This window comes from Patagioenas fasciata, chromosome 30 (assembly GCF_037038585.1).
Source record: "Patagioenas fasciata isolate bPatFas1 chromosome 30, bPatFas1.hap1, whole genome shotgun sequence".
NCBI classification, from domain to species: Eukaryota; Metazoa; Chordata; class Aves; order Columbiformes; family Columbidae; genus Patagioenas; species Patagioenas fasciata.
In genome coordinates this window covers 4620868-4639663 of record NC_092549.1, presented here as the reverse complement: position 1 = coordinate 4639663, position 18796 = coordinate 4620868, and the positions used below count along the sequence as shown (strand labels likewise).

The 18796-nt window shown below is 43.7% G+C and overlaps 1 protein-coding gene across 1 annotated transcript; it reads left to right on the top strand.

The window, feature by feature from the left end:
* Positions 1-1037: 1037 nt before the first annotated feature.
* On the top strand, positions 1038-1427 carry LOC136112928 (claw keratin-like). Its single transcript, XM_065857849.1, has one exon. The coding sequence runs from the start codon at positions 1038-1040 to the stop codon at positions 1425-1427; it is 390 nt and encodes a 129-aa protein (XP_065713921.1).
* The last annotated feature ends 17369 nt before the right edge of the window (positions 1428-18796 follow it).

Sequence of the window (18796 nt, the reverse complement as noted above, 5' to 3'; positions counted from 1 at the left end):
AGGTCCAGTGTGCCTGTGCCTTTGGGGACAGTGGCCACGTGCAGCCTGGTTGTCTGTGGGTGGTCACACAGCCTCTCCTGGCACGGTTTTTGCTGCCCAAATGAGTAACCAAGTCCCTCCAGAGAGGACCCGAGGAGCACAACCCTCACAGGCACGTGGCTGAAGGACCCCAGAGTGTCTTGGTCTTGTTCCTGCCCTCCTGCTCCCTCATGGACATTTTCCCTCACACAGGGGCCCAGTGCCCATGTTCTCTAGAGGGACACGCAGGTCAGGCAGCGTGCTCTTTGCATTTCCATCAAGGGGACCTGCAAGCCCCAAATACCCACCAAGGGTATAGACATAGCCAAGGCTGAGAGATGTCACCAGGCCCTGGGAGCCCACAACCCTTGCCAGCCTTGGGAGGCGGTGGACACTTAGGAGACACCATGTGCAGGTGGAGTGTCTTCTCCCTTTGATCAGCCTCTCGGTCTCTGTTTACTAGCCTGTAAAAGAGAGGTTATGACAGGCATGATGGCTGTATACAGGACTGCAAAGCATTTCTGCAAGATAATCAGGGTGCTGGTGTGTAGGGTAAAGTGATGGGATTAGGAACAGATCAGGTTTTATTGGTGCTGCCGGGTCAGCTACAGCAGCGCCTTGTCTTTCAAGTCATCATGTGTCACGGGCTGTCCCTCCCATCACCTTTATCCTCTTCAGGGCACGTTTACATGCCAGTAACCCCGATGAGGAGGCAGATAATTGTCTCAAATCACAAAAAATCAGTGTCATGAAGCTTGTTGCTTGATTTCATGATTCAATGGGGCTTCTGCCCCCACCCCTTGGCTGGTGCCCCAGGCGCTCTGGGACAGGTATAAAAGAGCTGAGGGCTTCACTGTCCTCTATCCAGCTTCCTCCGCTTGACTCTCCTGATCAACTGGGTAAGTCCAGCTCTTGGAAGTCCCTTGCAGTTCTCTTCCTGCCTCTCTCGATACAGCCCCTTCCCCACAGCCTTGCCTAATCCTTGCAGTGTTTTCCAGGTCTCTGTGCCTGCCTGAAAGATGTCCTGCTCCAGCCTGTGCGTCCCTTCCTGTGGGGTGGCCGCCCCGGCCCCCCTGGCTGACACCACCAACGAGCCCTGCGTGCGGCAGTGCCCCGACTCCACTGTGGTGATCCAGCCCCCGGCTGTGATGGTCACGCACCCCGGACCCATCCTCAGCTCCTTCCCGCAGCACAGCGTTGTTGGCTCGGCGGGAGCCCCTGGTGTTGGAGGGGGCTACGGCGGCACTTTTGGAGGCCGTGGTGGTTTTGGAGGTCTAGGAGGCTATGGGGGCTCTGGGCTTTATGGGGGCTATGGGCTTTATGGGGGCTACGGAGCTCTCGGGAGCTGTGGATACGGTGGCTGGGCCCGAGGCCACAGGTACTTCAATGGCAACTGTGGGCCCTGCTAAACCCCAGATATCCATTGATCTGAGCACTGCCTCTGCCCTGGGTCTTCATAAGTACCCCCTCTTGTCTTCTACCTCCAGATGCTGAGCAAAGCTGTCAGCCCCTCTTTAGGCTGCAGCAAAGCAGCTACTTGAACTTTATGGTGCTTGCTACTTTGCACAGAATTATCTTGCAGATCTTCAGCCAATGGTTTTAGATTTTCTAGCACTGCCTCCAAAAGTTCCCCTCTAGCTGGGACAGAGTGAAGCTGCACTCGTCCTCAGACATGAGTGTCCCCTGCTCCGTCCAGCTCCAGACTCCCACCTGCAATAGGAAGGGGGAATCATTGTGGTGGAGCCCTGAGTTCTGCGTTGCTGCAGCCTTATCATTTTCATGTTTCCGATTCATTGTTTCTGCATTTTTTGTTTCCTGCTGTCACTGTTTATTGCATTTTTCATCCCCATTAAAGAATCTACATTGCAACAGTAACTTGGCTTTTGATTGGTTTGTATGAGTTTGCTCTTCTTATTTTCCACCTGGGTCGGGAATATGTTGATAATGAAACTCAAACCGCGTGATTAAACATCCAAGGGGCTGTGGATTAGCACACAGGGTTTGTGAGAGTTTCAACATCTTGTGAAACACAACCTTATGTTGTAGCAAACAATAAATACAAAGCAGCTATTAGCCCCATTCGGGGACAACTTTGGAAGGGAAAAGTATCAGTGAACTTACTTGTTACTTAGTGGGACTTCTCTGGAGCAGAAGTGTACAAAGTCTCCACATTTTTCCAGGTGAGAGTCTGGGAAGTTCAAAGCACTTCTCAGACGCTTGTGACTGTTTTATACACTTCTGCTGTGCTATTACTTGATTAAATGCTTACTGCTCTTGTTAGGTGAATAATAGTCACTTCAAAAGTACATGTTGAGACATTTCCATGTGTGATTTAGTCAGAATTTCATTTTATAGCCTTCAAATTTTTCATTCAGATGTGGCTCTGTACAACCAACCATAATAGATTCTACAGTTAGTTACTTTCCCTTGTCATCCCAGAAATCTGTATTTATTTCTAGTCTTATCTTGAGCTTTCCTGCAGTGGAAGAAACACATATGTGTGTGGCAATCCATTAATTTCTAACTCTTTCTTTTAACTAGGTCCCCTGTACACAAACAGCCTGTTGAACTACTGAAATATTAACAATTATTTTAAGCTAACATTGATTCTTGCTTGTGCACTCAGAGACACTTTGTACTATCCAGTTGTTACTTTCATAACTTTCCAGAATTTATTGAACATATTTAGCTAATAAAAAAAAAAAAAAAAAAAAAAAAAAAAAAAAAAGAAAGTATGACCAGTTCCAGCTAAATTTATGGACCTTAATGTCAAGATACAGGTTGAACAGTAACGCACTGTGCTGCTGCAGGGAACAAAGGCAACGAAGTCAGCGAGTCCCTTCCCCGGAACAAAGCTCCTCAGAAACCATGAGAAAGATCCACCCCAAAAGCTGCTGCTGAACGTGCCACCCGCAGCTTTACTTGCGAAGATTTTCAATTAGTTCTGTAGTGATGCACACAGGTGTATTGTAACACAATTGAGCTCTGTCCTCTTGTGAGATTGCCCTCGAAACTGCCTGTGTGTGTGTGTGTGTGTGTGTGTGTGTGTGTGTGTGTGTGTGTGTGTGTGTTCAAAGGACAGCAATTACATTCACAATGAAGGTTCTATGGTTTAACAGGGCTTTCAAAGCACTTTGCTGGCTATTTTATGCCTAGAGTCTGTTACAGCACCGTACTATTAAGAGGTTTGTACAACTGCCAGTCAGGTACTTCAGTCATGAAGTCAATTCACGGCCACGGAATCTCACCCTAATAACAAATGTGTGATGACGCAGCCTGGGAACTTCACGCCATTTCATTGATATTCAAATGGAGCCTTGCAAACCCTTGCAAACAGTTGTTCTTATCAGCACTTAATAAGGTGACCACGAAGTGTGCCATTTTCTGCTCTGTAACGTATCGGGTCTCTAAACCCAGAGAACACCCCAGACACTGCCAGAACAAAAGCGCTTGAGAAAGAGGGATTTTCTCTCAACTTCTTGGCTTATTCCCCAGCTAAATTTGGTTTACCCGCATGCAGTCTGTGCATTTACAAATCACAAAGGTGTCAGGCTGTTTTGTTCAATGCCTGCACATCCCCTGTGATGCTTAGGCAAATTTCAAAGACCATTTCCAAATCCTCCTTAGGAAATTCTAGAACAGGGGACTTCATTTTCTGAGACACTTCTGGGTTCTCAGTTTGTGTGCTCAGGTTCAGCTGACATTCATAAAAGCTACAGGGCACAGTATGTCCCTGTAAAACGTATCATGTGGGGGACAAAACTCCATGTACCTCAGAGTCAGAAAAGGAAGAACAGGGACATGTGATGATGCTATAACATATTTAATAAGAATAAAGCTCACTATCACAATCTAAAATAGTACAGAAGCTAGAAGCAGAAAGAATGCATACAGAGATTCATGTATATCTATAGAAAATCTCCCCATTTCATTGGTGCCATTTTTGTTGCTACAGCTGTAGCATTTTGCTATCTTTATCTATTTTCAAACTTTTGCACTTGCTTTAACTTCAATGAAACAAACCAGATCAGACGATTTACAGTTTCTTTGATGTAGCTTCAAAAGCAGTTAAGCCAGAAACATATCCATAGGAAGGCTAGTGCTGATACACTCCAGATTCCAATAATGTTAGCTGGGAAAGAGCTATAAATGAGATAAGAATTTGTTTACCCATAATAATCCATGTTAATCCCTGTTTTCTTTCCACCTCCAAAGCTATGTAAAGTAAAGAAGTCAGTAGGGAAAAGGGAAGACAAAATATTTTGACAGGACATTGAAGAAGTTTTGCAGAAACACTGAGCTCTCCAAAATGCTGCAGCTTTCAGTCACAGTCCTGGATTCAGGACTTCTGCAAACTCTCCCCTGACAGCAGCGTGAATTTGGTAATTGATTCTCAGTCGTCATTTCCCGTGAAATCCTTCTGGGTTTAGCAGGGGTAGCGGGGGTAGCAGCTGTATCTGCGGGTGTAGCGGGAAGAGTAGGGGTAGCAGTAGCTGTAGGAGGGGTAGCAATAGCTGTAGGAGGGGTAGCAGTCCCGGTAGCTGCGGTAGCTGCAGGGGCTCCCACAGTCATAGGTTTGGTAGTTGTACACGGTCCCGTAGTTGCAGGGCGAGTAGCAGACATCCTCGCACTGGTTCTGGTAGTAGAAAGTCATCTTGGTGTGATGGGGGGAGGCAAGACTGAAACACGGCAGGGAAGAAAAAGTCTGTAAGGCAATGCTCCCAAGTAAATCTCAAACAAAGCACGTAATGGGAGAAAAGACTCAGAAAACCCTGTCACTCTGCCCGACACCCTCTGTATTCATCTATTGTTTGATCTTGATTTTCAGTACGGGGTTGCCTCCCTAATCCTTCATCCTGATCAGCCATTCTGAGCTTTCCTGCACAGCCCCGCTGGCTGTGCCTATGGATCATGATGGGAGATGTGATTGATGTGACACCTGTGTCAAAAGGAGCTGTCAGGAACTTAACCGGAAGATCCTTCATAGCCGTACCGAGATAAAGACTTTAAGTGAAAAGAGAGGTATGCACAGGATCAACACATTTTCAAACACCCTGATACTAATGAAAGCTCAGAGAGGAAAGAAGATATTAGATACAAATAACTCTCATAAATCTCAACCTTAATTCCCGATACATTCATCTACAGCATTTGTAGGTTAGTAACTGGGGGAGGCTAGGGAAAGAGAGGGGAAGTATCAAATACATGTTTTCATTATTTAGAAGGTTTTCTAAATCTATTCCAGCTTACCTATTTCTGCAAGAAGGATAAGGCAGGAGAAGCGAATGCACTGCTCTCAGCAGCGCGAGTTTTTATAGAGCTCCCAGTCCCGCCCAGCACGTGAAAGCAATGTCTGTGCCCTGGGTCGGTTCTAATTACCAAATACATTTTGCTTCCCTTATGACTCCATCTCACTGATATACCGGTTCTCCCCAGGGTTTTTGATTATTGGCCCAGCACTGCGACATGCAGGCTACACCCTCCAGGTTTCTTTCATCTCAAAACTATATAGGGCAATTAAGTCTTGGTATCATCATGCTGAATTCACTTAGTTAGTACAGCAACAAGTCAAAAGAATACGCAAAGTTGTACAAATTACCAAACATATCAATTTTGGAAGCCCAGCCTCATCATTCATGTTGGCTCACTTACTTCGTTGTGCATTTTTCTTCTGAAATAGCTGTGGAAGGGGTAGTGCCTGCTTTTCATGTGTCTCATAACTTCAGTGGCACGTGAAACAGTGTGTTGTTACCATTCCCTCCCAACATTTCCTGTGACTGGCAGAGGGGGAAAGACCATTTCTTTGATTTGATGCTGTCACGCAATGGGATACTGCTGTGCTGATTGATTCATCTAGAAAATCGGTTTATAAGCATTGAAATGGTATGTATGTGACGTATTTTCAGAGAAAAAACTTTCAGAGACCCAATTCCGAAGCTATAAATTACAACATTAATAAACCATAGAAACAGGATAACCTGATACACATTTTTAGAAACTGTGTTACATAACACGGGCGTTCTCCAGTAGCATAGTAGTAATATTTAAATAATAAATCTCTTTGTACCTGTGAATCTTTAATAAACATTAATGAAGGCTTTGACATTCAAAATTTAGAGAAAGGCCCAGAACATCTGACATGCCTGTTATTATCCCTCCTTTAGATGCAAGTAAACAGCAATGTTTGGAGTTGAAGGTCACCAGGAAAGACCGGGATGTTGCCGCTCAACAGGTCACATGCACAGGGTTCAGCATTATTCACTGTCATTAATAGCATTACGTTAAACACCTAAACATTAATAAGATGTCATATTAAACCATATTTAGCATTTGGTGGAATTCTCATGAAAACTACAGTTATTACAGATATATGTTTCTGTTTGGTTTATTTTGTTCCTTTTAATGAACCCCTGAGTGATTAATTTTCTGATCAAAGCATAAACAATCACTAAGCAGATTTTTTTGGATCCAATTATATTTGCCTTGCTCGAGTTGGCTCTCCTGAAGACCGAGTCCATAAGTTGATCTCACGTATGGTACAAAGGCTGGGAATTTCAAATATCAGTGTTTCTGCCTGCAAACCTTTAGATTTATGATTGATCGCTACCTGTTTTACAGTTCTGTTATAACTCAGATTTCACCACACTAATTCAACAAATATGATTGATCCAGGAAGTCTGAACATGAAAGAAAACTGCAATGCAATGTCATGCTTTTGGAAGCCAAGAACTGACTAATATTCACAAACCAAGGAAAACAATTACACCAATTGAAAGAGTGACGTGCATAAGAAAATTTGTTTAGTGATGAGTGTGAGTTTAAAACACGGTAGGCTCAGTCAGACAAATATATAAAAAGGAGAGAAATTCAGGCCTCCCTATTCGTGTCTCTGTACTCACATCCTCACTGAACTTGGTAAGTCAGACTTCCTGCAATGTCTTTACTGCTGTGTAGATGCTGTATTTTTGCTATATTGCTATACAGATGGCAGTTATAGTTTAAAAGCAAATTCCACAGCCATGCAAGTACAGCTCTGGTTTATTTAAAGAGGCATAAGCTCAGAAGATTGTCTTACCTGCCCATGCACTTTGAGAAGTTTTCCTATTTTATGACATACTGAAGCATTTCAGGCTTCTTTATCTTGCAGCAGTCAGTGCACTGCATTTTTTTTCATTTATTTCAAACAAAAAAAGTAAGCATATATACTAACTGGCCATTAAGGTACAAACATGGGTCCAAACAAATAGGCTGTTGTTTTCAGCAAAGCACTGCTGATTTGCACAGGGGAGGACTCCATCCTGGTGCCTTGTCTCAGCTGTAAAAGCTGGATGAATTTGTTCCTGAACTAGAGTCTGTTCGCCTGCAGTCTTTAGAGAAACATCAGACATTGGTACAGGGAACTTAATCCTAAAAATGTACTCTCTAAAATTCTATTTGCTAGAAGAAACAGGCTGCCACTTGGTCTCTGCAGCAGACTTGATGATCTTCTTTCTGTTGTGTTTCAGACTTGCCTCCCCCATCACACCAAGATGACTTTCTGCTACCAGAACCAGTGCGAGGATGTCTGCTACTCGCCCTGCAACTACGGGACCGTGTCCAGGTGCTACCAGACACAGCGTGAGGATGTCTGCTACTCGCCCTGCAGCTACCGGAGCTATGACTGTGGGAGCCCCTGCAGCTACCGCAGCTACGGGAGCCTGCGCAGCTACCGGGACTGCTACCCCTCCTACAGCTACTGCTACCCCTCCTACAGCTACTGCTACCCCTACTCTTCCTGCTACACCCGCAGATACAGCTGCTACCCCCGCTACTCCTGCTAAACCCAGCCACGTAACGACCAGATAGGAAAGGAAAAGTGAAATAGCGATTTACGGCTCCTGTGTGAATTTTACCTTTGCTAAGCTCCCATGACAATGACAGCTGTCAGGAATGGTCCTGAGTGCTTAGCACCTCTCTCCAGTATCTGCAGCTTTTTCGAATAACCTGCTTTTAGGATCAACTCTTCCTTCACAGCCTTTTTGGTGGCTGTACTGTGTATGTTGATGTGTAGCTTTGCAACAGGAATGCAGACAGAGCAGATGTGTCGTCTCACTGCACGCTGAGCTCACAGCTCTGCTCTTCACCAGGTACCACCATGGTCCCAAAACAAAGCATCTCCTGTGAAGTGTCGCACCTCTTTATTTAAAGTATGTGTGAATCTCTGGATACTCCAATTCTGTAACTGCTGTATACTTTGCTTCTTCCTCTTATTAAAAGATCTTGCATCACAGAGCTGTTGTTATATGTTTTCTGTTATGTTTGACTTTACTGATTATTTACCTGACACATGGTAAAAAACACCTTGATTTGTCTTCTCCAAGACAGTCTTGAAAAGTCACATCTACCATGTGTTAATTCTGCCTCTTTTCCACCAAACACAGCAAAACACTGCTTATTTCCAAAATACTAGCTCAGAAATGTGAAGATTTAAGAAAATTAGGTCAGTACTTGCTGACTACATCCACCCAAGTTGTGCTACATTTGAGGATCCAAACTGCGCTGGGACACACAGAATGCCAGATTCCCTAAGTTTTCTGCAGCTCTGAAATAGATATGTGACACGAGAACACACAGGAGCTCACAATAAGCTCTTCCCAATGCAGATCTTGGTTTAAATATTGCCATTTTGCCACCAGAGGTTACTTTGCACGCTGTGTGTGAACTGTGACTTCAGTTCTGCCCATCATTGCCCTGCCCAGCCTGGCTTTTGGGCGCACGTTCTGCGAGCATCTGCCAGCCCCAGCCCTCAGGAAAATCATTTTTAGATGGGAAGATGAGAAGAATGCAGATTCCAGATAAGGTGAAACTTCAAGGGGAAGTCATTCTTCCCCGTAATTAACAGGAGGGCCCATGACAGGGAGGGAGAATACCTTCTTGTATGACCTTCACTGCAGTGAGACATTACTCTTTTGCATATTAAATTAGGATAATAACAGCCATTCTAGAGGTGCTGAGACTCATCAGAATTTAGGGTATCAATGTTCTTCCAAAACAGTCATTAAAGACTTACTTCAGCAATGTTTGTATTATTTAAATATATTAATGGTTCGTTACTGAAAGGTGCCTCAGTGCTGTATAATAAACGAGAGAACGGGGAAGGGAACCCCTGAGCTAAGCAATGTTTCTCTTTATTAAAACTAAGGCATTGTAGTTGTCATTATCCTGCCGTGCTGCAGACCGGTGGAGATAGAGTCGTACCTCATAGGATAACGCCACCACAAAAAATCAGAGACGTGACTTCTTCTTTTACAGCTTAGCGACATCCCTTCTGCAGTGAGCGACTTTTAGCACCTTGCCAGCCTTTTTATACTGCTGAAGCTCATTGCAAAGCAAGGGACTATAAGATACCTCACTGCCAGCAGATTTTCCAGATACCCTGCCCACCAAATGCTCCTGACCGGTCAGGAATGCACAGTCTCCATCCTCCTGGTTTCCGCGGCCTTCCTCAAAGACTGCTCTCCCCCTTTTCTCTACTCTGGTCTCTTTGGTAGAACAACGGGAAACCCAGATTTGTTCTGCATTGCCAGATCCTGCAGCAGTACTTGCCTCAGTATTATATACGTATATATTTACCTCAGATATATATCATATAAATATATCATATGAGTGTATGACATCATGAGACATTGATTTAAGCAGGATTATCAAAGTATTTCAGCCAGTAAAGTTATGGGGCGGGGGTAGAAAAAAAAAACAACACACAACAAAAACAGTCTTAGACACATTGCTCAGATGCTCACTTAATTGATCCTATACATTGAGCTGTCCTCCTCATAGTGCGTATGCCAAATTATAGACAGAAGAAGAACCTAAAGGAATCAATGGAACGCCTGTCATTAATAGCGACGGAAATGAATCAAAACGGTTGGTGAAAACCCTGAGCACATGGTCTAATACCTCTTTCTTCCTCAGGTGTTTTACGTCACACCACAATGTGCAGTATCACCTCTCTTGTAGGGGAATAACGTAAAGAAACAGTCTATGGACTCCTCAGCTAAGGAGGCAAAGTAGCTAGAACTGTTCCGTGTATCCTCCAGCTCCATTCAGAGTTCTCCTTTGAGTGAATTCCCAGAACCTCATTTATCCTGGAAAGTTTTAAGATGAAAGAATATCACAGGATATTAATCACAATGTGGTACCAGAGGAATTTGAAAATTGTCCTAAATGTGGAGGTAAACAATTACAGCAATTGGACTGGTGATGTACTTCCGAAATTTGTTTTTGACCAGCAGGCAATTGAAGCACACGAGGAATTGTACTGACTTTCACAGGTCTACAAAACCATATAAAAGTGCTCAAAACCCCGCGCTCCTCACACCGCTCTTCTCGGTTTACTCTGCTCAGTGAACTTGGTAAGTTCCTATCCCATTCTCATAGAGTTTCCAAGCTTGACTTCTTTGGCTTTTTAAATGGAATAGAAATCTTCTTTTTTATTTGGTGATAACTAGTACTGTCTGAAATTTTGATTCGTGGACAGAATTGTATATTACGCAAAGTGGAAATGGCTTTTTGATGGAAAGATATTGCAATAAGGAATATGGAGAAGTTACATTAATTGCCTTGGTGTCTCTGCAGCCACTAGAGCTGATCTGATCTGCAGCAAAAGAGGATTTAAACCTTAGCTCTTTAGTGCACAGCACAGTATTTTCAGTTCCTTGATAGAACTGGTATTAACAAGGCATGTGAACCGATGTTACACAGGAAAAGGAACAGATTACATGCCAAGATTAAAACCAGACAAGGAGGCTGACTTTCATGAACCTGCCATGTTGTGTATGGATGCTTCTGAAAACTTTTGAAAACTAGGATACCTATATGTGCATGTTCTGAGCTGCAGTCGAGCTGTCAGGACTGATTTCAGCTGCCTGCACCGGGAACTCGGACACCAAGTGCTCACAAACACATTTTGATGGATACCCGCAAGGTCAATCTCCTGTATCCGAAGTCCAAAAATACAGAATATAATGTTCACTTTCAAGAGGAGAAGCTAAAGAATAGAAACTGTCTCTCAGTCAAATCTAACAAGGAGGGAGCACAGAAAGGGGTCAGATAAGACGAAAGTCAAAATCACATCCAAAGACTGAGGGATTTGCTCAACTTTTCTTGCCAAATCCACCACACTCGTGCCACCAAGGCACCACTGCTGCTGTTCCCTGCAAACCAAGCCTATCTTTTACCTGCTGTTTTGTTTCAGGTTTGCCTGTGTCCCTCCACCACACCAGGATGTCTTGCTGCTACGGGTACCCCTGCTACAGCGTGTGTTACTCACCCTGCTACAGGACCGTGCGCCGCTCCCGCACCTACAGCTGCTGCAACCCCTGCAACTACCAGATCCTGTACAGGTACCAGCGCAGGTATAACTGTGGAGACTGCTGCAGCTACGGGGCCACACGCACGACCCGCTACTACTACCCTTCCTGCTGCAGTTACGGCTACAGGTGCTGCTACCCTTGTTGCTGAACTCAGTGGCAAGATCCCTGCACCATGAATCAACCTCGACCCAGCAAGCAAAGACGTGTGGCTAATCTCGTAGGCAATGCTTACACAAGTGCAAAGCCCCTGTGGCAGCGACTGAAGTTACTGAGAATGGGGAGCTTGGCTACTCTCTAAAATTTCTTGTTCTTTCTGTCTCGTATTTCTGAACTATGAGCTCTCTTTTGATTTTCTCCTGCATTTAAACCCCTTTCAAATCCTTCAGCAACAGGAGCAATGATCTGCAGTTCATTTGAAGCTTCTTACAGTTGCTACAGTGGTTTTAAAGGACTTCTGTAAAATTAACTTTTGTGTCATCTGCATTTTCAATAACTGCTTCCAGTAAGGTGCTACAGTGCTGTGTAATGGAGGATTACGGCTGTCTCTCCTTTGATCTGGATTTACAAGTACTTAAAGGATGAACAACACGGCTTCAATAAAAAGGAATGTTCTGTATAGCACAGTGCAATGACTCATCTACTGTAGTTCTTTCCAGTATCCCCCAAACTATAATCTTTCTGTATCTGTTCCAACTGCTTTTCTTAGTACATCAAAATTTTCCTGCATTAAAAAATATATATACATATCTTTTGGACTTCCAGTTGTGTTCTTTTCTGTCCCTAATTTACATTGATATACTGAGAGTAGTAGCACCCTGAGGGACCTCTGTCCCTTGTGCTGATGGAGCACTTCATAACCCTCCATGTCCAGAGCAGCTGGTCCCACTAAGTACACCCTTTTTGCCCTTCTGTCCCTCAGAAATTCCAGAAATGACACTATTTCTCCCTTTACTTAACTGAAACTATTACCAGCTTTAAGGTTAACATTTTGGAGCACAACAGGGTTGTAACAGTCTTTATAATGATGCTTTAATGTGTAAAATAGTTAGTCCCAGGCATTCTATAGAGAGTATATTAAAATGTTCAAGTCAGCAGAACATTGTCTTATTCCTAGAAACCAAATTCAGATGTTCTTGTTCCACAATCATGATTTCTTATCACATTTCAATTTAATGGACAAATTTCATTACCAGCCAGTGGAACATAAGAAAAATAAAAACCTATCTCAAAAGCATTGGGAAAAGCATCAAGAAAGTTTTCCCTGTCTTGATGCTGCCCAAAAACTCACAGAATCACAGAATGCCAGGGATTGGAAGGGACCTGGAAAGCTCATCCAATGCAATCCCCCCATGGAGCAGGAACACCCAGCTGAGGTTCCACAGGAAGGGGTCCAGGGGGTTTGAATGTCTGCAGAGAAGGAGACTCCACAGCCTCCCTGGGCAGCCTGGGCCAGGCTCTGCCACCCTCACCCCCAACAAGTTGCTTCTCATCTTCCAGCGGAACCTCCTGTGTTCCAGTTTGCACCCATTGCCCTTTGTCCTGCCACTGGGTGTCACCCAGCAGAGCCTGGCTCCATCCTCCTGACACTGCCCCTTCCCATATTGATCCCCATGAATAAGTCCCCCCTCAGTCTCCTCTTCTCCAGCTCCAGAGCCCCAGCTCCCTCAGCCTTTCCTCACACGGGAGATGCTCCACTCCCTCCAGCATCTTGGTGGCTGCGCTGGACTCTCTCCAACAGTTCCCTGTCCTTCTGGAACTGAGGGGCCACAACTGGACACAATATTCCAGGTGTGGTCTCCCCAGGGCAGAGCAGAGGGGCAGGAGAACCTCTCTGACCTACTGACCACCCCCTTCTAACCCACCCCAGGTCCCATTGGCTTCCTGGCCACAAGGGCCCAGTGCTGGCTCATGGTCACCCTGCTGTCCCCAGCACCCCCAGGTCCCTTTCCCCTACATTGCTCTCTAATAGCTCATTCCCCAACTTATACTGGAACCTGGGGTTGTTCCTGCCCAGATTCAAGACTCCACACTTGCCCTTGTTATATTTCATGAAATTTTTCCCCACCTAGCTCTCCAGCCTGTCCAGGTCTCTGATGGCAGCACAGCTTCCAGTGTCAGCCACTCCTTCCAGCTTGGTGTCACCAGCAAACTTGCTGACAGTCACTCTATTCCCTCATGCAAATCATTGATGAATATATTGAATAATACCGGCCCCAGTACTGCCCCCTGAGGCACTGCACTGGATACAGGCCTCAACTGGACTCAGCTCCATTGACCGTGACTCTCTGGCTTCTTCCCTTCAGCCAGTTCGCAGCTCTTGTCTGCCAGCTGCCCCTTGCCAGGGAAGTAGCAAGAAAGTGTCGCCACCTCCCTCCCCATGCAGCCACAGCCTCTCTGTTGTATAACCAAGAGGTTCCACAACCTCTGCCCATGATATCCAGTGGAGGGCGAGGTGGAAAGGTCAGTGAAAATCAGTCCTGATTCTACCTCCTTCCAAAACGTGGGCGCTGAGTACATTGCCCTGAACTGACAGACGAAAATGCCCTGCTGCAGAGCCCTCAGAGGTGCTGGTCACTCGATATCCGTTTCTCCTACCAACTGATTTACTCTGCAAAGGGCAAATTCCTCTGACTTCTCCATCAGGGAACCCCTTATCTTTCAACCCTGATCTTCCCAGGTCCCTTCTAACCTGGGCAGTTTAATGATTCTATGGCCATTTATAAAATAAACTTATTTAAAAATTGAAATCCTTATTACAAGGAGGTCCACGCATTTGCAGTTAGCTATGACCTCTTCAATATCGGATCACAGCCACTGATGGATTATGCCCTAATCACATCACATTAGCACAACAGCAGCACTGAAGTATTTTGAACGAACCATGTGTTCAGAATACACCAAGCAAAAACCCAGAGCTGTAGAAATAAGCATAACCAGAGACAGAGCTGAAGTTTCTTGCAGCTGTATAAGTCCATGTTTCTCAGTTTGAGGAGGGCAAGTCTCTACGAGCAAATACTTGAGGTCACGGAGTCAATAACTTTGTCAACCTATCTGTGTGATGCTATTGATTTCAAAGTATTTAAGAAATGCAAGTGAAAAATAAAACCAGAAATACAGAATTGATGCAGCATAAGTTTTAATTTGAGTAAGAGGCAGAAGACTACATTCCCAGAGACACATTACACCCCGCCTGTACCATTCATTCAAGGTTAATGTTTTGTACATCATTGCAACAAACATAGAAGCCAATTTACAAAGAACTGCAGTACCAAGGAGAAGTAAGCTTTCGATTAAGAGGAGAGTTCGGGTGGCAAGAGAGCAAGTAGACACAAAGCAGAATGAAGATGATTTGTCGCAAGCACTTCAACAGCAGCACAGAGCTCTCCAAGTCTCCGTGGAAGGCGGTTCTGTCACCAGGGTTCTGCACACCAGGGACCACTGCTGCCAAGATTTGTCATCAATCTGTGCTTGCCAGGTCTGAGTTGATCTTCATTTCAGGGAAGTTCCCACTGGGTTTAACAAGAGTAGCAGCTCCCATAGCCAAATCTTTGGCCATATCGTGAACCAAAGGGGTGGCCGTACCGGCCAAGGTAATAGCCTGGGTAGCCATAGTCCCCAGAGCCATAGAAGCCCCTGTAGCCACCATACAGACCCCCATAGCCGTAGCAGTCCCCAGAGCCATAAATGCCCCGGTAACCATGCAGACCACCATGGCTGTACCGATCCCCAAAGCCGAAGAGGCCCCGATAGCCATAGAGGCCCCCATAGCCGCGGTAGCCACAGGGACTCCCACAGTCATAGCCCCGGTAGCTGTACAAGTTCCCATAGTTGCAGGGGGAGTAATAGTCATCCTCGTACTGGCCTTGGATGAAAGTCATCTTTCTGTGGTGGAGGCAAACCTGAAATGCAGCAGCAGGGAGGAAAGCAAAAGTAATGAATACTTCCAGTATCATTAAGAGTCTTGGAGCCCAAAGACCACTTCATGGGTCCCATGAAAACAAGAACAGAAGCAAAATTATTACCAAATTCCTCTGTTCCTGATTACATCTCATTTCTATCATTAATTCTTTTGTTGACCCACTCTTTTTACACTGTTTCTTTTCTTGCTTACCACGATGGTTGAAAAGACTGACTATGGAATACACCTGTTACAGATCAAAACCTCCTTGCTGCCATTTCAGGATTTTTCTTAGAGGATATTTTTAGCAGTTATCAGTCCTAGATTTCTTTTAGGATATCAGCTTTGCATAGAGCTCTACATTACAAAATCCTTCAAGAAAGATTAAAGCACTTGGCGTTTGCCATGATAATACACTTCAGCTGCTGGATCCATTGCTCCAAGTCCCATTTTAGTAATTAACAACAGCTCTGGATTGAGGCATCTGGAAATGCTAACAGCGCACAAGAAAATCTACAGTGCATTAACACACATGAGAACATCTGCTCTCCTGCCAAATAGACCCAAAGATCTCCCTCGAAATAAAATAGAAGGTTTACGGAAGAACCCACTGAAAGTGAGGAAACCCTTCTCTAAGTCTGCTGGAGGCAGCTCTGCAGACCTGTCTGATGACCAGTGATCCTTATCATGGAGCAGATACCCCAAGCACCAACAGGACCAGTAAAGTCTCAGACCCAGCTTTGAAACTCAAACCCGCCAGCTCCTGCAGTGCAGAAATCCTTACGAAGAGGTTGGATGGAGAAGAGGCTTACCAGGCTCACTGGAGGAGGAAGGCAAGAGAGCTGATGAGGAGCCTGGAGCTCCGAGCCCTTTTTATACTGTTTGTTTGCCCTCCTGGCTTATCTTAGACGCCCTGTATATTCAAAAGGTTTGTAGCCTTATTGGTTGGAAAACAAATTTGCCTGTACACGTCATATCTTCAATTAATATAATTTTCGTTGTTTGGGATTATTAGTGTGTTCTCAGCCACCCATATGTCACATATATTACAGGTTTCTTTCATCTTAAAACTTTCTGGGCCAACTACATTCCTGATACCAGTTTATTGTCTTCACTGTCAAAACTAAAGTTTATTTTTTATAAAATATAAAAGCCTTTGTAAGTTTCCAAAGCCATTGGAAGGAGAAAAATTTTCAGTAAGAAGAAAAAATTTTGCCACATATTTGAAAATACCTGTTGTTCACCAGAAAACCTGATGTACCGTGGCACAGGCTTCCTGTTCAAAAGAAATGTAAACACATATTTAGATATTTTATATCAAACTACATAGAAACTGCAGGAAACAGGACCAGCATGAGCTATGAACAAATCTTAACTGCATTCCTCCAAAATGTTCATGGTGAATGAAAGTCATGTTGCTGCATGAGCAGAAAGAATGTTTTCCACAGAAACAGGACTATGTCATTGTTTGCCGTTCAGTTCACCAGAGGGCTTGTCTGCAAGTTCAGCAAAACCAAGTGGAGAATACAAGTATTAACTTGGCCTGGAAAATAATAAATGATAAGGGCTTTGTGAGATTAACTAAATGCTATTTTGCAAGGAACCGTGTTAATGTTTTCTTTGCAAAGAATCAGTCACCTGTATCAAATACTACGCAGTAGTGAAGAATGCTTCAGTTTACTGCAGAACTCCTTGTATGACCTTCACCTAATTTCTGGCATTAATTTGAATATAAAATAAGGGCAATAATGAGCAAGCAGGATGTTGAGGCTTCCTCAGAATTTTGAATACCAAAGCATTTCATAAACACTCATTAATGCTTTCAATTTGCAAAGTGTTGCAGTATTTAAATATTAATAGTTTGTCACCAAAAGACACCCCTAGATTTAATAATATGGTCACTTGACACACCAAGGTCTCCTTTTCTATGTCCTAACAAGGTGATGCATTTTATGTTTTATGAAAAACAAAAATTATTTAAAAAATCTTCTAAAATAGGAAGAAATATTTGGGAGCATTCATAAGGCAGATGAAAAATTTCTTCAAATTTGCTGTTGCATCATCTGAGACAGAAAAAATCAAACAAAACTGCAAGAAAGAAACACCACCAATGTCACTGGGCAGTACGTACAGGTCATATGACGCTGAACAGAAGCGCTTCTACATCTCGGCACACCAAAGAAAAGCCTTCTCCTTCCTTATACGTTGTGCCTTACGTGCAAAAGCCAAGCCAATGGAGTACCTACAAGCAGATTGCACAACCAGTAATGGTCTGAACATCTCCCAGAAGTATTCCTACCCAACTACAAAATTCCATGCAATTTTACTGCAAATGTGCTGAGCCCATTTCTTCTTGTTTTAAGATGAAAGAAATTCTAAAGGTATTACATGTGCATCATAGCATCACACTTTGAAAATATGAAAATCACTGACTCCAATTACATCAATTGAGGGAATAATGTACTCAAAAAGATACATTGTATAACTAACGCCGAAGTTGAAGAAGGTATATATATGGACCTACAACTCCGAAATTTCATTCACTTCTCTCGAGGTATTCCCATCGGTGAACCAGGTAAGTCAATACCAACTCTACTCTTTCTGAGATCAGTATATTTGTTCGTGTATATGTCCATATATGTTTGTCTGTATAAATATGTGTGTGGAAGTAAATATATGTATTTAAAAAGGCACTGGTGTGTACATGTGCAATATATGACATATATAAAGTGTGTCTCTGTATTTGTACAGATATTCTGTATGCAATTTTGTGTCATTTTGGAGTTAATTCCAAACAAAAATCTCTGCAATATTAAGGAAATCCTTAATTTAAACTTTTTTGCTCTTGTCGTTCTTGTTTAATAGTCAGCTTTAAGGCACTGAAAATTCTAAGTTTACTGCCACAATTTTTAAGTCATAAGTAATTTCCAGTTCCAGATTATCTTCACTAGGAGTTGGGAATTCAAATCTCTAGATAAAAACTTTATGAAAGGTTCGTTACTGTAAGTAGACATCCTGGAAGGAAATTCCTCCATTTCATTGCATTCTTTGAGTTTATCCCATGTTGTGTGGCACACAACACTACGGGATAGAAGCGGATGCATTTGATAGGCTGTTGGTCTCATCTGAATAAGCATCAGCAGTCAGTACCCGAACTAGCATATTTTTCTTTCATTTATCCAAATTTCTCTAACTTCTTGAGTGGTAAGTTTCAGTTCTCAGTTGGCGAAATCCATATTTTCTATGTATAGTCAGCCATTACGAAAAGTCGAGGGAGAAAAATGCCTAAAATGTTGCTTGGGATTCAGGAGATCAAATAAATAAGTGAGATGGTCAAGAGGATGAAAAAGACCTGCAGGAGGGAGCAAGTTGCTTCTCCTCAGCTCCATCCAAACTTTGAGCCTTTCCTGCTGCTGTCAGCAGCCCAAAATCTCACCTGGCTTCTGGGTGTGTGTTTCAGGTTTATCTGCATCGACAAACGATGACTTTCTACAGGGACCTCTACGATGACGGGTGCTATTCACCATTC

What these genes read in the sequence shown, in the direction of transcription:
- LOC136112928 (XM_065857849.1), top strand. Translation starts at nt 1,038, where the DNA reads ATGTCCTGCTCCAGCCTGTGCGTCCCTTCCTGTGGGGTGGCCGCCCCG.